General features: G+C 39.5%; 1 protein-coding gene across 2 annotated transcripts in view; it reads left to right on the top strand.

Annotated features, from left to right (window-relative positions):
• The window catches only part of oat (ornithine aminotransferase), a 36,305-nt gene extending 19,163 nt beyond the window's left edge, over positions 1 to 17,142 (top strand). The window contains exons 6-11 of one of the 2 annotated variants that reach the window (XR_004566452.1): positions 408 to 530; positions 8,462 to 8,590; positions 8,682 to 8,795; positions 10,363 to 10,507; positions 14,332 to 16,038; positions 16,238 to 17,142. Coding sequence is in view for 1 of the 2 variants with exons in the window: in XM_034193740.1 (XP_034049631.1) it covers positions 408 to 530; positions 8,462 to 8,590; positions 8,682 to 8,795; positions 10,363 to 10,507; positions 14,332 to 14,492 (672 nt within the window). In the remaining variant the exon portion in view is untranslated. Of the gene's footprint in view, positions 1 to 407; positions 531 to 8,461; positions 8,591 to 8,681; positions 8,796 to 10,362; positions 10,508 to 14,331 lie in introns of both variants that reach the window. The other variant, XM_034193740.1, reaches the window with a different exon arrangement.
• Positions 17,143 to 18,960: the final 1,818 nt, after the last annotated feature.

Raw genomic sequence — 18,960 nt, 5'->3', positions numbered from 1 at the left:
CAGCTGCATTGCGTTAAATCCATCAATCAATCCAGTTAAATCCACGCAGTTTAGCATCGTCCTCGCTGCACTAGTTTCTGTCACCCTCAGATGACAGTGCAATTATTTACATCTGCGTAGCAGTGCACATGGTCAGGGCGTGGACTAATACATTAAATGTGAAACGGTTTTACTATTTTGCCACTATTTATGCAATGTTTTATGGTCTCAAATCTCACACGATTAGCCAATCAGATTTGTGGAAAAAATGTAATTGGATTAGAATGCTTTTTATACATTTTTGATAAATGGTAGTTGGCAGAGTTTTTGTTCTTACAAGTAGCTGAATTGAGTTTCTTGACTCAGAAAACTAGCATATCATTTAATGGTGTCTGACTTTGTTGGCACTATGTTTTTGTCTCCTTAAGAAAGCCCTTCAAGACCCAAATGTCGCAGCTTTCATGGTGGAGCCTATCCAGGGGGAGGCAGGCGTGGTGGTGCCTGACCACGGCTACCTGAAAAAAGTCAGAGAGCTTTGTACAAAACACAATGTAAGTGTTGCCAAACACATGAGACAGGCATGATATTTCACTCATTAATGAAATGTGTTTACTGAGAGGAAGGTTTGGACCATGTTTGTCATCTTTTAAATGAAATGCATTCTGATTTGCCCCTTTTTAGTAGGGTATTATTTTCAGTCTTCCATGCTATAACTTTAAGCAAATTCATAAACTGTTATGATTCAAGACATGTTACCACAATAATTCTATGAACGATTAATGGATCCAATCTTGCACCTGGCAAAAATGTCATTGCTTGTTTCCATCTGATGCAGTTATCATTTTCTCACCCATGTGATGCCAGTAAATATGTCATCTTGGCACCTGTGCACATGTTGGTCTTACAATGTCTTATGATTAGGAGCAATGTTGGTGCATTGCTAGTGTAAGGCAGCAGAAAGCCATGGTACCAAAGGTCTAAAACAGAGCAGAGAGTCAGTCTTCAGATATATCGTAGAAAGGCCATTTAGCACAGGGAGACACATTAGCATATCAAATTGAAATGCAAACATTTATATTGTGCACTATCGGTGCACAATATAAATTTATTGGTGCAGCATCTGCAGTGATGCGGTCGCTGTATCGGACCGTCGTGGTGAAGAGAGAGCTGAGTAGGGGGGTAAAGCTCTCGATTTACCGATCGATCTACGTTCCGATCCTCACCTGTGGTCATGAGATTTGGCTCATGACCGAAAGAACGAGATCGCGAGTACAAGCGGCCGAGATGAGTTTCCTCCGCAGGGTGGCTGGGTGCTCCCTTAGAGATAGGGTGAGGAGCTCGGAGTCGAGCCGCTGCTCCTCCACGTCAAAAGGAGTCAGTTGAGGTGGCTCGGGCATCTTTTCCGGATGCCCCCTGGATGCCTCGCTGGAGAGGTGTTCCGGGCACGTCCCATTGGGAGGAGGCCCCGGGGAAGACCCAGGACACGCTGGAGGGACTATCTCTCTCGGCTGGCTTGGGAACGCCTTGGGGTTACCCCGGAGGAGCTGGGGGAGATGTGTGTGGATCGGGAGGTCTGGGCGGCTTTGCTTGAGCTGCTGCCCCCGCGACCCGACTCCGGCTAAAGCGGAAGAAAATGGATGGATGGATGGATGGATACATTGTGCACTTCCTGCAATTTTTGATGGTGAATCTGTGACAAAAAGGATATTTGTAACTGTGCCTGCTCCAGGACCTGACCCTTATTTTGATAGTTTCTCTGTGGGTTCTTCATGGTGTTGGTGAATGTATGTCAGAAAAAGGATCAACAGAAAAGACACTATAATCAAAAATAAGGGAAGAGGTAATTCTTATCCAAATTATTTTATTGATAAGAACAAGGACATCTATAATATGTATAACATAGTTAATGGTTTTAATAACTTCTTTGTTAATATTGGACCTGACTTGGCAGTAAAAATTCCCGATGGTTGTAACAAGGAGCAGGAATCACTCATAAAAATCAATCCAAACACAATGTTTCTCTCCAGTGTTAGTGAAGCCGAAATAATAGATATTGTTAATAAATGTAAAAATAAAAAATCAACTGACTGTTATGACATAGATATGAAGCTAGTAAAAACAATAATCAAAAGCATATCAAAACCCCTGACTCATATGTAACTTGTCATTTCAAACTAGGACATTCCCGAAAATGGAAATAAACATATCTTCACAAACTACAGACCGGTCTCTCTACTTCCACAATTTTCCAAAATTTTAGAAAAGCTTTTTAACAACAGGTTAGGATCCTTTATAGAAAAAATATAACATAATTAACGAATGTCAATATGGGTTTAGGTCTGGTAGGTCAACTTCACTTGCAATAATTGAAGCAATAGAAGAGATTACAAACACCTTAGATATTAAAAACTATATAGTTGGAATATTCATTGATTTAAAGAAAGCGTTTGACACACTTAATCACTCAATTCTACTCAATAAATTGGAAAGATATGGTATCAGGGGAGTGGCTTGGAACTGGATTCAAAGCTATTTAACGGAGAGACATCAGTTTGTGCAGATGGGTGCATTTAAATCCAGGTGTTTGGGCATCCCTTGTGGGGTCCCACAGGGATCCATACTGGGTCCACATTTTTTTAATCTTTATATAAATGACATATTTAATGTGTCACAATTATTAAAATTATTATTTGCAGATGATACCAATATATTCTATTAAAGTGATAACTATAGCAAACTTATTAATGTGGTAAATAGTGAATTAATTAAGCTGAAAACTTGGTTGAATATTAATAAATTATCTTTAAATATAAAAAAGACTAAAGTCATGTTTTTTGGAAATCAAAATGTCAATTCTAATTTACCAATAAATATAGACGGTGTTGAAATAGATAGTGTCAGAAGTCAAATTTTTAGGGATAACCATCGATAGTAAATTAAGCTGGAAGTCTCATATCAGCCACATACATAAAAAAGTTTCCAAGAATGTCTCTATTATGTACAAAGCAAAATATTTTCTGGATCATAATGCATTATATTTATTGTATTATTCTTTAATCTCTCCTTACTTAACATATTGTATAGAAATCTGGGGTAACAATTACAAAAGTTTGCTACATCCCCTCTGTATAATCCAAAAGCGGGCAATAAGAATCATCTATAAGGTAGGATATCTTGATCACACAAATAGTCTATTTTTGCAATCCAAATTGTTGAAAATGCCAGATCTGGTTAATTTTCACACTGCACAATTATTATATAAAGCCAGTAAAAACTCATTACCCAGTAATATTCTGAGTCTCTTCACCCAGAGAGAAGGAAGCTATAACTTGAGGGGATGTGGTAACTTTAAAGTCAAGGCAGTGAGAACTACCAGGAAAAGTTTCTGTGTGTCCGTGTGTGGCATTAAGCTGTGGAATAGTTTGGCACCTCAGCTCAAGCGATGTCCTAACATCCATCAATTCAAAAAAAGATACAAAGAAATGGTTCTGTTGAAATACATGAATGAGGAGAGAGGTGCGTGATCGTCATGTCTTTTTAATTTATTTCTAGTTAATTTACCTTTGCTTTTTTGCCTTGTCAGCAATAGAAGGGGTCTCGCTAGGACACACAAACTTTCATAAAATACCTGGAATTATCCTGTACATCAATTTAATTATATATATCATAGCCATAATTGTAAATTATATTATAAAAAAAATGATAATAATGATAATAAAATCTTACTATATGTTTGTTAATATAATAGATGTTAACATATTTGCATAATACCTGTTATTGCCGGTGTCGTAACCATGGTCAAAAGTATTATTTTTATACATCATGATCCTGTAGTTGAAATGCTAGTCAAATAGAAGTATGGTGATGATGGTAATAACTTAGAGAGAGGGAAACATGTATATGTATGTATATATGTATGCGTATATATACGTGTATGCGTGTGTGTGTGTGTGTATGTACATATATATATGTATGTGTGTGTATATATACTCAACAAAAATATAAACGCAACACTTTTGGTTTTGCTCCAATTTTGTATGAGATGAACTCAAAGATCTAAAACTTTTTCCACATACACAATATCACCATTTCCCTCAAATATTGGTCACAAACCAGTCTAAATCTGTGATAGTGAGCACTTCTCCTTTGCTGAAATAATCCATCCCACCTCACAGGTGTGCCATATCAAGATGCTGATTAGACACCATGATTAGTGCACAGGTGTGCCTTAGACTGCCCACAATAAAAGGCCACTCTGAAAGGTGCAGTTTTGTTTTATTGGGGGGGGGGATACCAGTCAGTATCTGGTGTGACCACCATTTGCCTCATGCAGTGCAACACATCTCCTTCGCATCATCCGTGAAGAGAACACCTCTCCAACGTGCCAAACGCCAGCGAATGTGAGCATTTGCCCACTCAAGTCGGTTACGACGACGAACTGGAGTCAGGTCGAGACCCCGATGAGGACGGTGAGCATGCAGATGAGCTTCCCTGAGACGGTTTCTGACAGTTTGTGCAGAAATTCTTTGGTTATGCAAACCGATTGTTTCAGCAGCTGTCCGAGTGGCTGGTCTCAGACGATCTTGGAGGTGAACATGCTGGATGTGGAGGTCCTGGGCTGGTGTGGTTACACGTGGTCTGCAGTTGTGAGGCTGGTTGGATGTACTGCCAAATTCTCTGAAACGACTTTGGAGACGGCTTATGGTAGAGAAATGAACATTCAATACACAAGCAACAGCTCTGGTTGACATTCCTGCTGTCAGCATGCCAATTGCACGCTCCCTCAAATCTTGCGACATCTGTGGCATTGTGCTGTGTGATAAAACTGCACCTTTCAGAGTGGCCTTTTATTGTGGGCAGTCTAAGGCACACCTGTGCAGTAATCATGGTGTCTAATCAGCATCTTGGTATGGCACACCTGTGAGGTGGGATGGATTATCTCAGCAAAGGAGAAGTGCTCACTATCACAGATTTAGACTGGTTTGTGAACAATATTTGAGAGAAATGGTGATATTGTATATGTGGAAAAAGTTTTAGATCTTTGAGTCCATCTCATACAAAATGGGAGCAAAACCAAAAGTGTTGCATTTATATTTTTGTTGAGTGTATATATACGAGGGCTGTCAATAAAGTAACGGTCCTTTTTATTTTTTTCAAAAACTATATGGATTTCATTCATATGTTTTTACGTCAGACATGCTTGAACCCTCGTGCGCATGCGTGAGTTTTTCCACGCCTGTCGGTGACGTCATTCGCCTGTGAGCACTCCTTGTGGGAGGAGTCGTCCAGCCCCTCGTCGGAATTCCTTTGTCTGAGAAGTTGCTGAGAGACTGGCGCGTTGTTTGATCAAAATTTTTTCTAAACCTGTGAGACACATCGAAGTGGACACGGTTCGAAAAATTAAGCTGGTTTTCAGTGAAAATTTTAACGTCTGATGAGAGATTTTGAGGTGAGACTGTCGCTTTAAGGACTTTTCACGGTGCGAGACGTCGCTCAGCGCTCTCAGGCGGCGTCATCAGCCTGTTTCAAGCTGAAAACCTCCACATTTCAGGCTCTATTGATCCAGGACGTCGTGAGAGAACAGAGAAGTTTCAGAAGAAGTCGGTTTCAGCATTTTATCCGGATATTCCACTGTTAAAGGAGATTTTTTTAATGAAAGACGTGCGGACGGGTCCGCGCGTCGGGACGCAGCCGCCGCGACGCTCCGCCACAGGAAAAACACCTCTGTTGAAAGCCTTAAGGACAAGTTGGAACATGTCTTGCCTGTTAAACAATTTCTCATATACTCACTCCACTGAAAGCCATCAAAAGCCGCCTGGATTTTACAAATGGTTATCAACACAGAGGTGTTTTTCCTGTGCCGCCGCACCGCGTCGGCTGCGTCCCGACGTGCGGATCCGTCCGCACGTCTTTCAGTAAAAAAAATCTCCTTTAACAGTGGAATATCCGGATAAAATGCTGAAACCGACTTCTTCTGAAACTTCTCTGTTCTCTCACGACGTCCTGGATCAATAGAGCCTGAAATGTGGAGATTTTCAGCTTGAAACAGGCTGATGACGCTGCCTGAGAGCGCTGAGCGACGTCTCGCACCGTGAAAAGTCCTTAAAGCGACAGTATCACCTCAAAATCTCTCATCAGCCGTTAAAATTTTCACTGAAAACCAGCTTAATTTTTCGAACCGTGTCCACTTCGATGTGTCTCACAGGTTTAGAAAAAATTTTGATCAAACAACGCGCCAGTCTCTCAGCAACTTCTCAGACAAAGGAATTCCGACGAGGGGCTGGACGACTCCTCCCACAAGGAGTGCTCACAGGTGAATGACGTCACCGACAGGCGTGGAAAAACTCACGCATGCGCACGAGGGTTCAAGCATGTCTGACGTAAAAACATATGAATGAAATCCATATAGTTTTTGAAAAAAATAAAAAGGACCGTTACTTTATTGACAGCCCTCGTGTGTACATATATATATGTGTGTATATATGTATGTGTATATATATGTGTGTATATATGTATGTGTATATATATGTATGTGTGTGTGTATATATGTGTGTGTATATATGTGTGTGTATATATGTGTGTGTATATATATATATGTGTGTGTATATATGTGTGTGTATATATATATATGTATGTGTATATATGTGTGTGTATATATATATATGTATGTGTATATATGTGTGTGTATATATATATGTATGTGTATATATATGTGTGTGTATATATGTGTGTGTATATATGTATGTGTATATATATATATGTATGTGTATATATATATGTGTGTGTATATATATGTGTGTATATATATATATATGTGTGTGTGTGTATATATATATATGTGTGTGTATATATATGTGTGTAAGTAAGTTTATTGATACATAAAAAGACTTCCTTTTCTTTCCTCCTTGTTTCCCCCTCTTACATCATTATCACCAGATCAGGGTCGACAAGTGGGGGTCTGTTGCTCAAAGGTCTTCCCCTTCTGCCAGCAGACTCCAAAACCTTGTCTTTTCTGAGTAAATGTGGGGAATTTGACATGAAAATGGCTTAAGGAATGACACCAGCAATATCAATAGCAATTAAAAAAAAATGGTAATAATAATAGAAATATAAAAAAAAAAAAAATTGACGACAATTATTGTCATTATTACTGTCTATTGTGGTGGGAATTGTTTTTATCATTATTATTATTATTATAGATACTCATCACTAATATATGATATCAATTACATAGTAATAAAAAAGGAATATTGGTCACACTCTGTTGTCGTAATAACGTATGGGTATTTGGGGGTGGGATTAAATAAGTTTGTCTTCATCCCACCCCTTTTCGGGTTAAGTGCGCGGGTATGTATGCATGTATGTTTGTATCTCCTGTTCTTTTCAACCCAATGTGGGTAAATGTAGATGTCAAAGAAATGTTTATTTTGTAAACCTCAAAATAAATGATCAGTCAATATGTATGTATATGTACGTGTATATGTGTCTGTGTGTGTACGTGCGCGTGCGTATACGTGCGTGTGTGTGTACGTGCGTGTGTACGTGTGTGCGTGTGTGTGTACGTGCGTGTGTGTGTACGTGCGTGTGTGCGTGTGTGTATACGTGCGTGTGTACGTGTGTGCGTGTGTGTATACGTGTGCGTGTGTGTGTATGTGTGCGTGTGTGTGTGTGTATGTATGTACGTATACAGGTATATATGCACGGCCCAAGCAGAGGGTCACCCCCTAGAGCCTGGTCTGCTTGAGGTTTCTTCCTAAGAGGGAGTTTTTCCTCACCACAGTTGCCTAGTGCTTGCTCTGGGGGTCGGCAGGGTTAATATGGAGTGACTTGGGCCACGTTTGCTGTGATTTGGCGCTTTATACATAACATACTTATACATGAATTGAAATGTAATTGAATATTGAAGTGTATGTCTGTGTTGATATGTAGTGTGTTGTGAATTTGTGTATATGTTGTTATGACTGTTATAATTGTTGGACTCATTCTAGCAGGGGTGGGCGTTGATAAGCTTTGCTTCTGCCCACACCCTTTCGGACTCACAGGCTTGTTTATGTAACATTCATATTATTGGTATGTTTCTGTTCTTTCGGATTTGTGTCTGTGCCGAATAAATCCATTCATTCATTCATTCAAAAGTACTTAAATGTGCAACAACAGCTCTCCAGTGGCATTGACAGTAATGTGGCTCTATTGATTTTTTTTTTTTTACACCGTATGGATATACATTTAATTTCATTTCAATTTTATTTGCTAAGAGGGGCAATGTACATTAATGAACATTTTCTTTTTAAGAGAAATAAAAACAGAAATGTACACAATTGCAGCCATAGGCTGATTTCCATCATCAGTCCCCCTGCCAGATGGTACAGGCAAGTTCCTAAATTTCATATAGGGTATGAAATTAATATGACAGTGATATTGTGAAGAAAAATGTTATGCTTAAAGAGATTTTGAAGCCAACTAAAGAACTTTGTTTGTCCAGGTGTTGTGGATCGATGATGAGGTGCAGACGGGCCTGGCGCGTACCGGCCGGCGACTGGCTGTGGACCACGAGGAAGTACGTCCAGATGTGGTGATGCTGGGCAAGGCTCTTTCTGGAGGCTTCTACCCTGTAAGTATATCCATAATCTACTCTGCATGTTGGACTTTTTGAGTGTTGAGAGATCATACCCTTATTTGCTTGACATGTTTTTGTCCCTCAGGTTTCAGCTGTTCTGTGTGATGATGAAATAATGTTAACCATCAAGCCTGGCGAACACGGGTCCACGTATGGAGGCAACCCCATGGCCTGCCGGGTGGCCATCGCTGCACTTCAGGTGCACTTCACTGATTGATTACGCTTTATTTCACCTGTGAATCCAACCTTTCTGAGAAACAAACCAGGGACAATGTTCCAGAGAAAATCATTATTTTTCTGCAGCCCTCTATCAGAATCCTTCCATTTTTTTTCTCTCTGTATCTGTTTTTAAATTTACTGTTTTTGCCATTTTTAGTTAAAACAAACCTTCCCTTTGTCCATGTTTACATATTTACAGAAGTATTACCCAGTGTGATCCTGTGTAGTGAGCACTCTTTTTGTTCCAAATAATGTCTACATTCCTAATGTACAGTTTGTTCATAATCAGGATAACAATAAAACTCAGTTTCCTCCCTTATGTGTCAAGACTGTAGTTTAAAGCATGTAGTCCTCTTTTTTTTTTTTTTTTTTTTTTTCCCAGCTTGTAATCTGAAACAAGCCATGATCATGCTGTTGCATGTACAGAGCCTGCACTGACTGCAACCTTTGAATTATCAAATTCAGAAATTGTGTGATCAGTTTTATTTTAAATCCAATTCATCTGGCATGTTTTTAATTAGTCTTATACAGGTTAGTGCACCAACAAAAAGAAAACTAAAAAAGTTCTGGTGTAGCAAAGCAGGAGAGATTTAAGTTATGCGTCCAATGTCGGCCGCGATTTTGTTGCAAGTTGTGGACAAAACTATATTGGTTGTTTGAGTGGAAAAATCGTTGGTGTGTCTACCATGTAAGTTTTCTGGCTGCTGCAGACTTGGTGGGTCAGTGCTTGAACTTACTAAACTTTCTCTTATTTCCAGTCATTCCAATACTGTGACTCCACTTGTTTCTAAGTGTTACATTCTTAATAAAAACAGACATTCACATGTTTGAGGCATCCAGGGACATAACAAGTAATCCCCAATGTCGCCAACTGAATGGTCTCCCCTAAAAATCGGTCCAAACTGCCGTCACTGTGCATGCGCCATTTCTGTGTGTCAGCCGTGGTTCACCAATTATCACCCCGTTTCTGCCTCAAACTGCACTCCAGTCATCATCTGTCTCAGTGACATATCTGAACCTTTTGTACAACAATCATTTCCACATAAATTCAGCATTATTTCATCATTAAAAGATGGAGGAAGCAATCAGAGCGCCACAGCCAGAGGAGCTGCTGCATTAACTGTGTCTGTCATTTCAGACAGTCAGAGTAACGACTCACAGATTATCGCCTTGTTTCTGCTTAACACGGTCTCATTTCTGCTTAAAACTGACTTTAGTATGATTTAAGACATTTTACCTTGTCATCCGATTAATAATCCCATTAATTCATTTGATTGCTTTGGGTGAAGAGACTGTCTTAGAGAAGCGGCTGAGCTCCGAAATGATGCATGCACAGTGAAGACCAAATTTTTTTTTGGGGGGGGGGGGGGGGGGGGGGGGGGGGGTGTACCGTTTGTTCTGCGACACCAGCATTCTGAGCCGGTTGTTTAGTTTCTCAGCATGTCTGTGGGTCTGCAGCAGGCACACATTTCCCACAATCCCCTGCTTGACCAAAATCCAATATGGCGGGTGTGCAATTCCTCTATTAAACTGGCTGTTATTTTCAGGTGTTGGAGGAGGAGAAGCTGGCAGAGAATGCTGATAAGATGGGGCAGTTGTTGCGAACTGAGCTGAGAAAGCTGCCAAAAGACATTGTGACCACAGTGAGAGGAAAAGGCCTCCTCAATGCAGTCGTCATTAAAGAGACCAAAGGTATAGAACATTTATACTTCAGCAAATGATTCTCCGCTGAAGACAATAAGCGCAGTGCTTTGGATTGTTTCTCTCACCACAGAGCGAGTCCAGGCTGATATTTGCAGCCTTTTAGTCTTTGATGGTTAAATTATCTGCAGCACAGTGAAGCCAGGTATCTCAAGAAACTGCACACAGGACTGCAGGTGGTCCTCCAGCCTGGAGAAAAGTGTGTGTAGTTCCTTTTTGTTTTTCTTGGTCACTCTGCTGCCTTCATTCCATTTCAAATCTATCAGGAGAAAGCAGGGCTGTTGCTTTCCTGTTCCTGCAGGATTCCTTTCAGACACATTTAAGGCCACTTCATTCACTTAGCGGAGGTTTATCCTCTGGCCGTGATAAGAGATCTGCCTCTTCCACTGTGCAGACTCACGACAAAAGTTGCTTTCACACTTGCACTGAAAGTCATGTGTCCTCTAACATTCTGTTCTGGTAGTGTGTAAATAAAAGATGGAGCGGATGATGTATAACGGTTTAACAGCCTCTCTGTCCACTCCTGAACTATTAACACAAAACATCTGATGTGAGTCAAGTGTAGAAAAAAATAACTTATGTAGTTTGACATTGTAATACAGTGTTATAAAAGTGACCCTGAACTGACAAGTGCCTTATTTTGACAAACTGATACAATTGTTGTGAGATGTAGGCGTCATTCTTGCTCTGACTCAGTCTTTCTTTTTGTGTGACTCATTCTGTTTAGTGACTGAACAAGCCTGCAGTTCCACTGATTCTTCATTGGTGTTGGCTTCATAAATGTTTATTTGGGCTGTTTGCGTAACGCAATGTTCCTGTAACACCTGTCTGTGTGAGCAAATAGGCCAATGATGTCTCATTTCAACACAAGATAACTATTCTTATTTAATAGGCAGATTTATTCATTAATCTGTGCAGTCCGTATGAGATTAGTTGCGGAGTGGCGTCCCTAATCTTGTGTGTGTACAATGACAAATAAAACTTCTATTGTATTCAGTGCCACAGATGTACTGATGATTATATGATCTCATGAATTGAGATTGTGACTTAGTTTCAAACACTACATCCAGAATATGTGTGATACAGAATACAAAGATAAAACCCAAGTATCAAATCCTTACTTTTGCAGAGTTAATAATCTTCAGTAAATACAACCCCTGGCAATAATTATGGAATCACCGGCCTCGGAGGATGTTCATTCAGTTGTTTAATTTGTAGAAAAAAAGCAGATCACAGACATGACACAAAACTAAAGTCATTTCAAATGGCAACCTTCTGGCTTTAAGAAACACCATAAAGAAATCGGGAAAAAAAATTGTGGCAGTCAGTAACGGTTACTTTTTTAGACCAAGCAGAGGGAAAAAAATATGGAATAACTCAGTTCTGAGGAAAAAATTATGGAATCATGAAAAACAAAAGAACGCTCCAACACATCACTAGTATTTTGTTGCGCCACCTCTGGCTTTTATAACAGCTTGCAGTCTCTGAGGCATGGACTTAATGAGTGACAAACACTACTCTTCATCAATCTGGCTCCAACTTTCTCTGATTGCTGTTGCCAGATTAGCTTTGCAGGTTGGAGCCTTGTCATGGACCATTTTCTTCAACTTCCACCAAAGATTTTCAATTGGATTAAGGTCCGGACTATTTGCAGGCCATGACATTGACCCTATGTGTCTTTTTGCAAGGAATGTTTTCACAGTTATTGCTCTATGGCAAGATGCATTATCATCTTGAAAAATAATTTCATCATCCCCAAACATCCTTTCAATTGATGGGATAAGAAAAGTGTCCAAAATATCAACGTAAACTTGTGCATTTATTGATGATGTAATGACAGCCATCTCCCCAGTGCCTTTACCTGACATGCAGCCCCATATCATCGACTGTGGAAATTTACATGTTCTCTTCAGGCAGTCATCTTTATAAATCTCATTGGAATGGCACCAAACAAAAGTTCCAGCATCATCACCTTGCCCAATGCACATTCGAGATTCATCACTGAATATGACTTTCATCCAGTCATCCACAGTCCACGATTGCTTTTCCTTAGCCCATTGTAACCTTGTTTTTTTCTGTTTAGGTGTTAATGATGGCTTTCGTTTAGCTTTCTGTATGTAAATCCCATTTCCTTTAGGCGGTTTCTTACAGTTCGGTCACAGACGTTGACTCCAGTTTCCTCCCATTCGTTCCTCATTTGTTTTGTTGTGCATTTTCGATTTTTGAGACATATTGCTTTAAGTTTTCTGTCTTGACGCTTTGATGTCTTCCTTGGTCTACCAGTATGTTTGCCTTTAACAACCTTCCCATGTTGTTTGTATTTGGTCCAGAGTTTAGACAGAGCTGACTGTGAACAACCAACATCTTTTGCAACATTGCGTGATGATTTACCCTCTTTTAAGAGTTTGATAATCCTCTCCTTTGTTTCAATTGACATCTCTCGTGTGATTCATGTCAGTCCATTTGGTGCAACAGCTCTCCAAGGTGTGATCACTCCTTTTTAGATGCAGACTAACGAGCAGATCTGATTTGATGCAGGTGTTAGTTTTGGGGATGAAAATTTACCGGGTGATTCCATAATTTATTCCTCAGAATTGAGTGAGTGCATATTTTTTTTTCCCTCTACTTGGTCTAAAAAAGTAACCGTTACTGACTGCCACAATTTTTTTTTTCCTGATTTCTTATAGTGTTTCTTAAAGCCATAAAGTTGCCATTTGAAATGACTTTAGTTTTGTGTCATGTCTGTGATCTGCTTTTTTTCCACAAAATTAAACTGAATGAACATCCTCCGAGGCTGGTGATTCCATAATTATTGCCAGGGGTTGTATAACGGCTGCATGTAAATTTCAGTATAACCTTTGTTCCAAAACATTTAAACATTTTGTGAAACAAAACCCGAAGCGTAATACAACTGTCACCTTTTCAGTTGGAGCCACTCTGTTAGACGCCTTGTGTCTGATTTATTATACAGTACAAACAAAGTTGGGGTCTTCAACTGTTTGCATTTCAGTGAAATGTCACACAGTGGTAGTGTATCTTATGAAGATGTGCATGAAGGAAAATTATCCTGGTTGGACATTTTCAATAATTGGACATATTTTTTTAATGTATCATATTTGTAAATTACAGATAGCTGTGTCAGTTGTCATTATCACATTACCTACTAGTTTATGAAATAGCAGGTTTGCTCTGTTGTGCATTTCGAGGTTTGTTTTGGGCTGTATGTACAACTCAAATTAGGCCATGAAATCACTCACTGAACTTGAACGAGAGGTCATTTGTGTGAAGCGTTTGGGAGCAGGTGGTGCGCCACATGTGGATTAGTGACCTTCAGCTAATGTATAAAAGAAGCATTGCATTCCTCTGACCATGCATCTCGTGCTACAAACCAGACATGTGACTTTGCTGTGTGAAACTGATTCTCCAGCCAAGATGTTTGACATCTCTGGTGTCTTGTGTCACCTGGAGCTGTGAAACACAGAATCTTGTGGGATGGCATAGATGATAAAATGGCTGAAGGCAAATTAATGCTGCAGGGATCTGTGGCCTCAGGGCTGAATTTCTTCAGACAGATGGAGATGCTGTTCTCTTGACTTAAAAGTCATCTTTGCTTTCATTTGCAAGGCTGATATCATTCATCCTGTACAATGGTGTAAAATGAATGATATTTGGGGGATTACAATAGTATCAGTCAGTCAAGGTCACATGAACAAATGAAACCTTTCAGTTGTTAAAACAAGTTACATTTGAAGAACCTACTAAACTAGCCAGTGGTGCTTCATCTCACCTGATATTCATTGACTTGATCTCCTCAGACTATGATGCTTGGAAGGTGTGCTTGCGTCTTCGTGATAATGGACTGCTGGCTAAGCCCACCCATGGTGACATCATCCGCCTGGCCCCTCCCCTCATCATCAGGGAGGAAGATCTACAGGAATGCATTGACATTATCCAGAGAACCATCATGTCCTTCTAAACGATGTACAGCAGGGCTTCAGTTTGGTAATCCACTTTGGGTAATGGTGTCCTGTTTTTGTTTAAAAACAAACAAAAAGACTAAAATAATTTTTAAAGATATGCTGATCCTAAAAAGTATGTATGATAGAAGTTGTCCCAACAACCTATCTTAACCCAGACGATATTGATGCTGCAGTGACATATCATCCATATTCTATACCCGCTTCTGTAATTCAATTAAGGGTGGAGCCTATCCCAACATTATAGTGACATAAAACAAAATAAATTTTCACATGGCAGAAGATGGTTGCAATTTATAACAGCTAGTATTTTTCCTCGATAAATAACTTCCACAGTCATTAAACTATAGCTGAAGGACTGTCTGTTGGGGGGAAAAAAAAATCATCTGCAGCAGCCTTTCTCAAAGTGGTCTGTGACTGACCCCTAGTGGTCAGTGAGTATATTGGTAAAATATCACATTTTAAATTCATATCATATTCTAACTTGAGTGTTTGTCAGATGGCTTGAAAGCTTCTCCAAAGTCAAATAGGTGATCTGAGATTATTTTTTTCCTTGTTCTGAAATAGTTTGAGAAACCAATCAGTGAGTCACTTTTTGGTGCATGCGTTCTCTGAAAGGTATTACTGTACAGATGCAGGGTAAATAATGTATATAAAATGGATTTCTAACAGGCTGCAGTGTGACATCACTTTTAAAGAGATTATAGTTTGTTAGAAGGCCTGAAAGTGTTGGCTGATTTGTTCATGTTCTGAACTTATTTTTACATTTACTATAATCATTGAGTGACTGAGACTTGCTCGTTAATCATTTCGGGGGAAATGCAGTGTAAGTAATGTTACGCCTAAGTAATGTTTCATCTTCAACGGTTACCTGTAATCACTGAATCGTAAGACTAAGGTTCAAGCTGTATTTCAGGTTTCCAAAAGAAATGGAAGTTTTGATTCAATTTGTGACCTTGTCTCAATGTAAAGTAATGCACTAGTGTCGTTTAGATTATGACGTACTGCTTTACTCTAGCTGGTTTACTGAGCTTCTGCTCCTTGCTTGGGGAATGTATTCTTGTTACACGTAAAATGCCTAGAATGGATAGGTTTAGGAGTTCTATGCACAAGAAAAATGTATAGTTGGATTCCCAGGGCTTCATTTATAACCATTGCTGATGCACTTGTAGGAGTTGTGATTTATAGGAGCAGGAAGATGTGTGAACTTCTGTGGAAACTGACCTGTGTATATTTTGGGAATTGAAACTGAAGTGAAGTGAGGGATACAGTAAGACTACTTCCAGTTTGTCACTGAATACCAAATGACAAGTGTCATAAGGCCACCAGTACTCCACAGCCTGCCTTACACAATGCTGCAACATTTAGCTACTGCACTACCAAACATGATTACTGCAAAATGCTGGTATGAAGTGCTTTTTATTGATCCCTTGTGGTTTGTTGTGAGAGTATATTTAAAGATTCCAGGTGAGGATGTCTAGACGTTGATCCAGAAGTGGCTGGATGCCTTATTTTGGTCTTCTATATATTTCTCCCCTGGCTTCAGTGTTCCTGGAGCTTCAGTATCAGTGGTTTAGGAAGTGAGAACCCCCAGTTGCTAACCAAACAATGGTGCCGTTGTCGTCAGTAGATGTCAGAGGATGGTGATGTTGTTGTGTGGCAACAGTCATCTTGATTCTTTTGAGAAACTCCAAGCCAAATTCACACATCCACCAAAGGGTGGGTGTGTGTGTGTGTGTGTGAGAGAATGTATTAATTCATGATGCAGTTGAACAGGGACGTTATCTATCGCCAAACCACAGTTTTTGGTTATCAGTGGAACCTATAGCTCCCAAACCACTTCACCTTCGAATTCCCCAAATCTCGCAAAGACCAATATAAGCTCACTTACTTTCAATTTATGTCAGAAGTGTTGGGAAAGTCTGAAGTCTTAAAGGTGTAAATAGTTGCAGGTGTGCATGTTCACAGCTTTATGAATCTTAATGTGTTGGTGTTTGCATTTATACCTCTTGCGCAGTTTTGTCAATGAGACCTCAGGGTGATTTAAAAAAAGTTAAATAATTGCAGCTGGAACAATCCAAATCATTTTAAAATTCAAATAGAAATAACTGACATTATACGCAGCTGCCCACTGTTATTTTGCATGTAATGTTACTGTGGAACAAACTTTTTTTTTGCTAGTTCTAAGCTTGACATGGTCTTGAAAGTCTCGCTTCGCTGTTATGGCTGACATACCGTGGAGCTCTTTTCCTCAGCAGCTCAGAGCTAAAGCATCATTACAGGATCAGAGGGAGATGAGAACATGTTTAAGTAGATCGCAGCCACTTTTAACTGTCCAATACCTCAAGTGTTGGAGGCTGCATGTACACGTGGGTCAAGACTTGAGTTGGAAAAGCTTCTTTTCTTTTCCTCTTTTGTATGTTGGATTGATAAATATTCTTGCAGGGCAATGCTGTTTCAGGAGGTAGCTTTTGGAAAACTTGCTGCTAGCTGAGAGGTCTGTTAATATTTAGTGTCTTTTTTTTTTTTTTTTTTAATTTACAGCAGTTCATGTTATGCTATGGAAGTGATGCATGATGATCTGACTAGATCACATGATCCACTGTTACCTTTGTAATTTTCATGGATTTCAATAAAATACTGCACATATTTCTTGTCCTGTGTACTGTACGAGTTAGATAAATTGTCGGTTGCATAAAGGTTTCCTGTCTTGACAGAATCCCTTTACTGAGTAAACCTGAATCATAAGTTCCTGTTTGAGATATTTGGTAATAATTTACCCCTGGCTGATCTTGCCAGGGCACTTCTAAAATCCACCAAATGGGTGCTACATTTGGTTGAAATTGTGTTGAAAGTCAATGAAGTTGATTTTCAACAGTTTTTCCAAAATGAATTTGGAAAGTTTGGGACCAACATACCAAATGTGGTTGAGTTCACCAAATGGACCTGAGATGCCAACAACCAGACAAACATGACCTTGAGCGCAGTGATTGACCTGTAGCACATTTGTCCCTGTGGGCAGTTCTGGGACTCTCCTCCATACGTGTCCCAGATTTGACACAAATCAGGGTGGAAAAAATTAAATTATGACCTTGACCCTAATGGTTGTTTGGTAAATTTAGTGGTTCCTGGGAAATTCTAGAATGTGTGTCACGTTTTGTGGACAGAGTGACGTTTGACTCCAAAACACACTCTTAAGTGCAATTCTGTGGTTGACTGTCATTGGTGGTAATCAGCCAAAGAACAGGGAGAAGAACAAACAAAACCAAAATTTTAAATTTGGTAGGACTTGTCCTAAGCCTCTCAGATAGCTCGTGTTACAGGCTGCAACACAAAGTCCCTCTGGTCTTTGAGTCATCCATGACATATGAGCCCTCTAACAAATCATTTATCACCCGAGAATACAGGCAGTTATGCTCCATGGGGAAAAAAAACTTAAACATTTTTGTAGTGACTAGCTGTGACACTAGATGGCACTATAGCATGCGGTATAAGCAAGAGTCTGCACGTGGTGCTGAATGGGGAAAAACTCCAGTGAAAATGACAGAATATAGTTTGTCACATTTACAGGAAACTAGTGAGAAAAATTTTGATATACTGTCTCGCACAGTGAAAAGGTGATTTGTCAAACTAGAGAGCAGAAAACCTGCAGCATGATATCTCGAGGTCATAAGTGAAATGGGAGGAAAGCTGCGTGAAATAACTGATTTCCCAGTGACTTCAACTATTGTGTTGCTTGAAGATAAGTGAAAATCATTAAGAAATAGATAACAGATTTTCATTTTGGATTGATCTCATGAAATCTAATGTTGGTATGTTCCCCCCAGAGCTGTAGGCCATAATAATCAAAATTAAGACCATAAGTGCTTGAAATTTTTTTTGTAATGAGTGCATAATACCTAAATTTTTCACTTTCTTGCTCTTTTTCATGGTATTCAAATTTTTTAGATGCACCTGTATATTAAATCTGCCCAGAACAGGCCAATGCTGCATGAAGGAGAGATGTGAGGGAAGCTTCAAAGACACCATGATGTGTGAAGGCGTTCCAGGTTTTATTAGCTAATTGTTCTGGTTTCACCTATCAGTTTTATGGTAGATTGATACACAGGCTAAATTAATAAAATAATCATTTACGCTCACAAGCGGTTCACCAAGAGGCCAATGGGAGTTACCTGTGTAGTGTTTTTTTTTCTTTTTTCTTAATGTCTCTTAACCACCTTGTCACAAAAAGTGAAGAGTGTGAGTGAAGCTGGAAGCAAAGTGAACATTTGTCAAACACGGGCAGAGCACATGCTGAATACACTTTGATAATTGCTTCTTTTTTTTACCCATTGTTCAACTTTACAACATGATTACAATGTGACCTTATTTTGGTAAAGATTTGGGGCAGCACTGAACCAAGAATCAAAAATGACACTTCCCACTTGAAAATGTACTTTAGGGGGTAATACTGCCACCAGAAATGCA

The sequence above is a fragment of the Thalassophryne amazonica genome, chromosome 18 (genome assembly GCF_902500255.1).
Source record: "Thalassophryne amazonica chromosome 18, fThaAma1.1, whole genome shotgun sequence".
Taxonomy (NCBI): Eukaryota; Metazoa; Chordata; class Actinopteri; order Batrachoidiformes; family Batrachoididae; genus Thalassophryne; species Thalassophryne amazonica.
The sequence above is the reverse complement of the archived record's forward strand: the minus strand, read 5'-3'. Positions and strand labels throughout refer to the sequence as shown.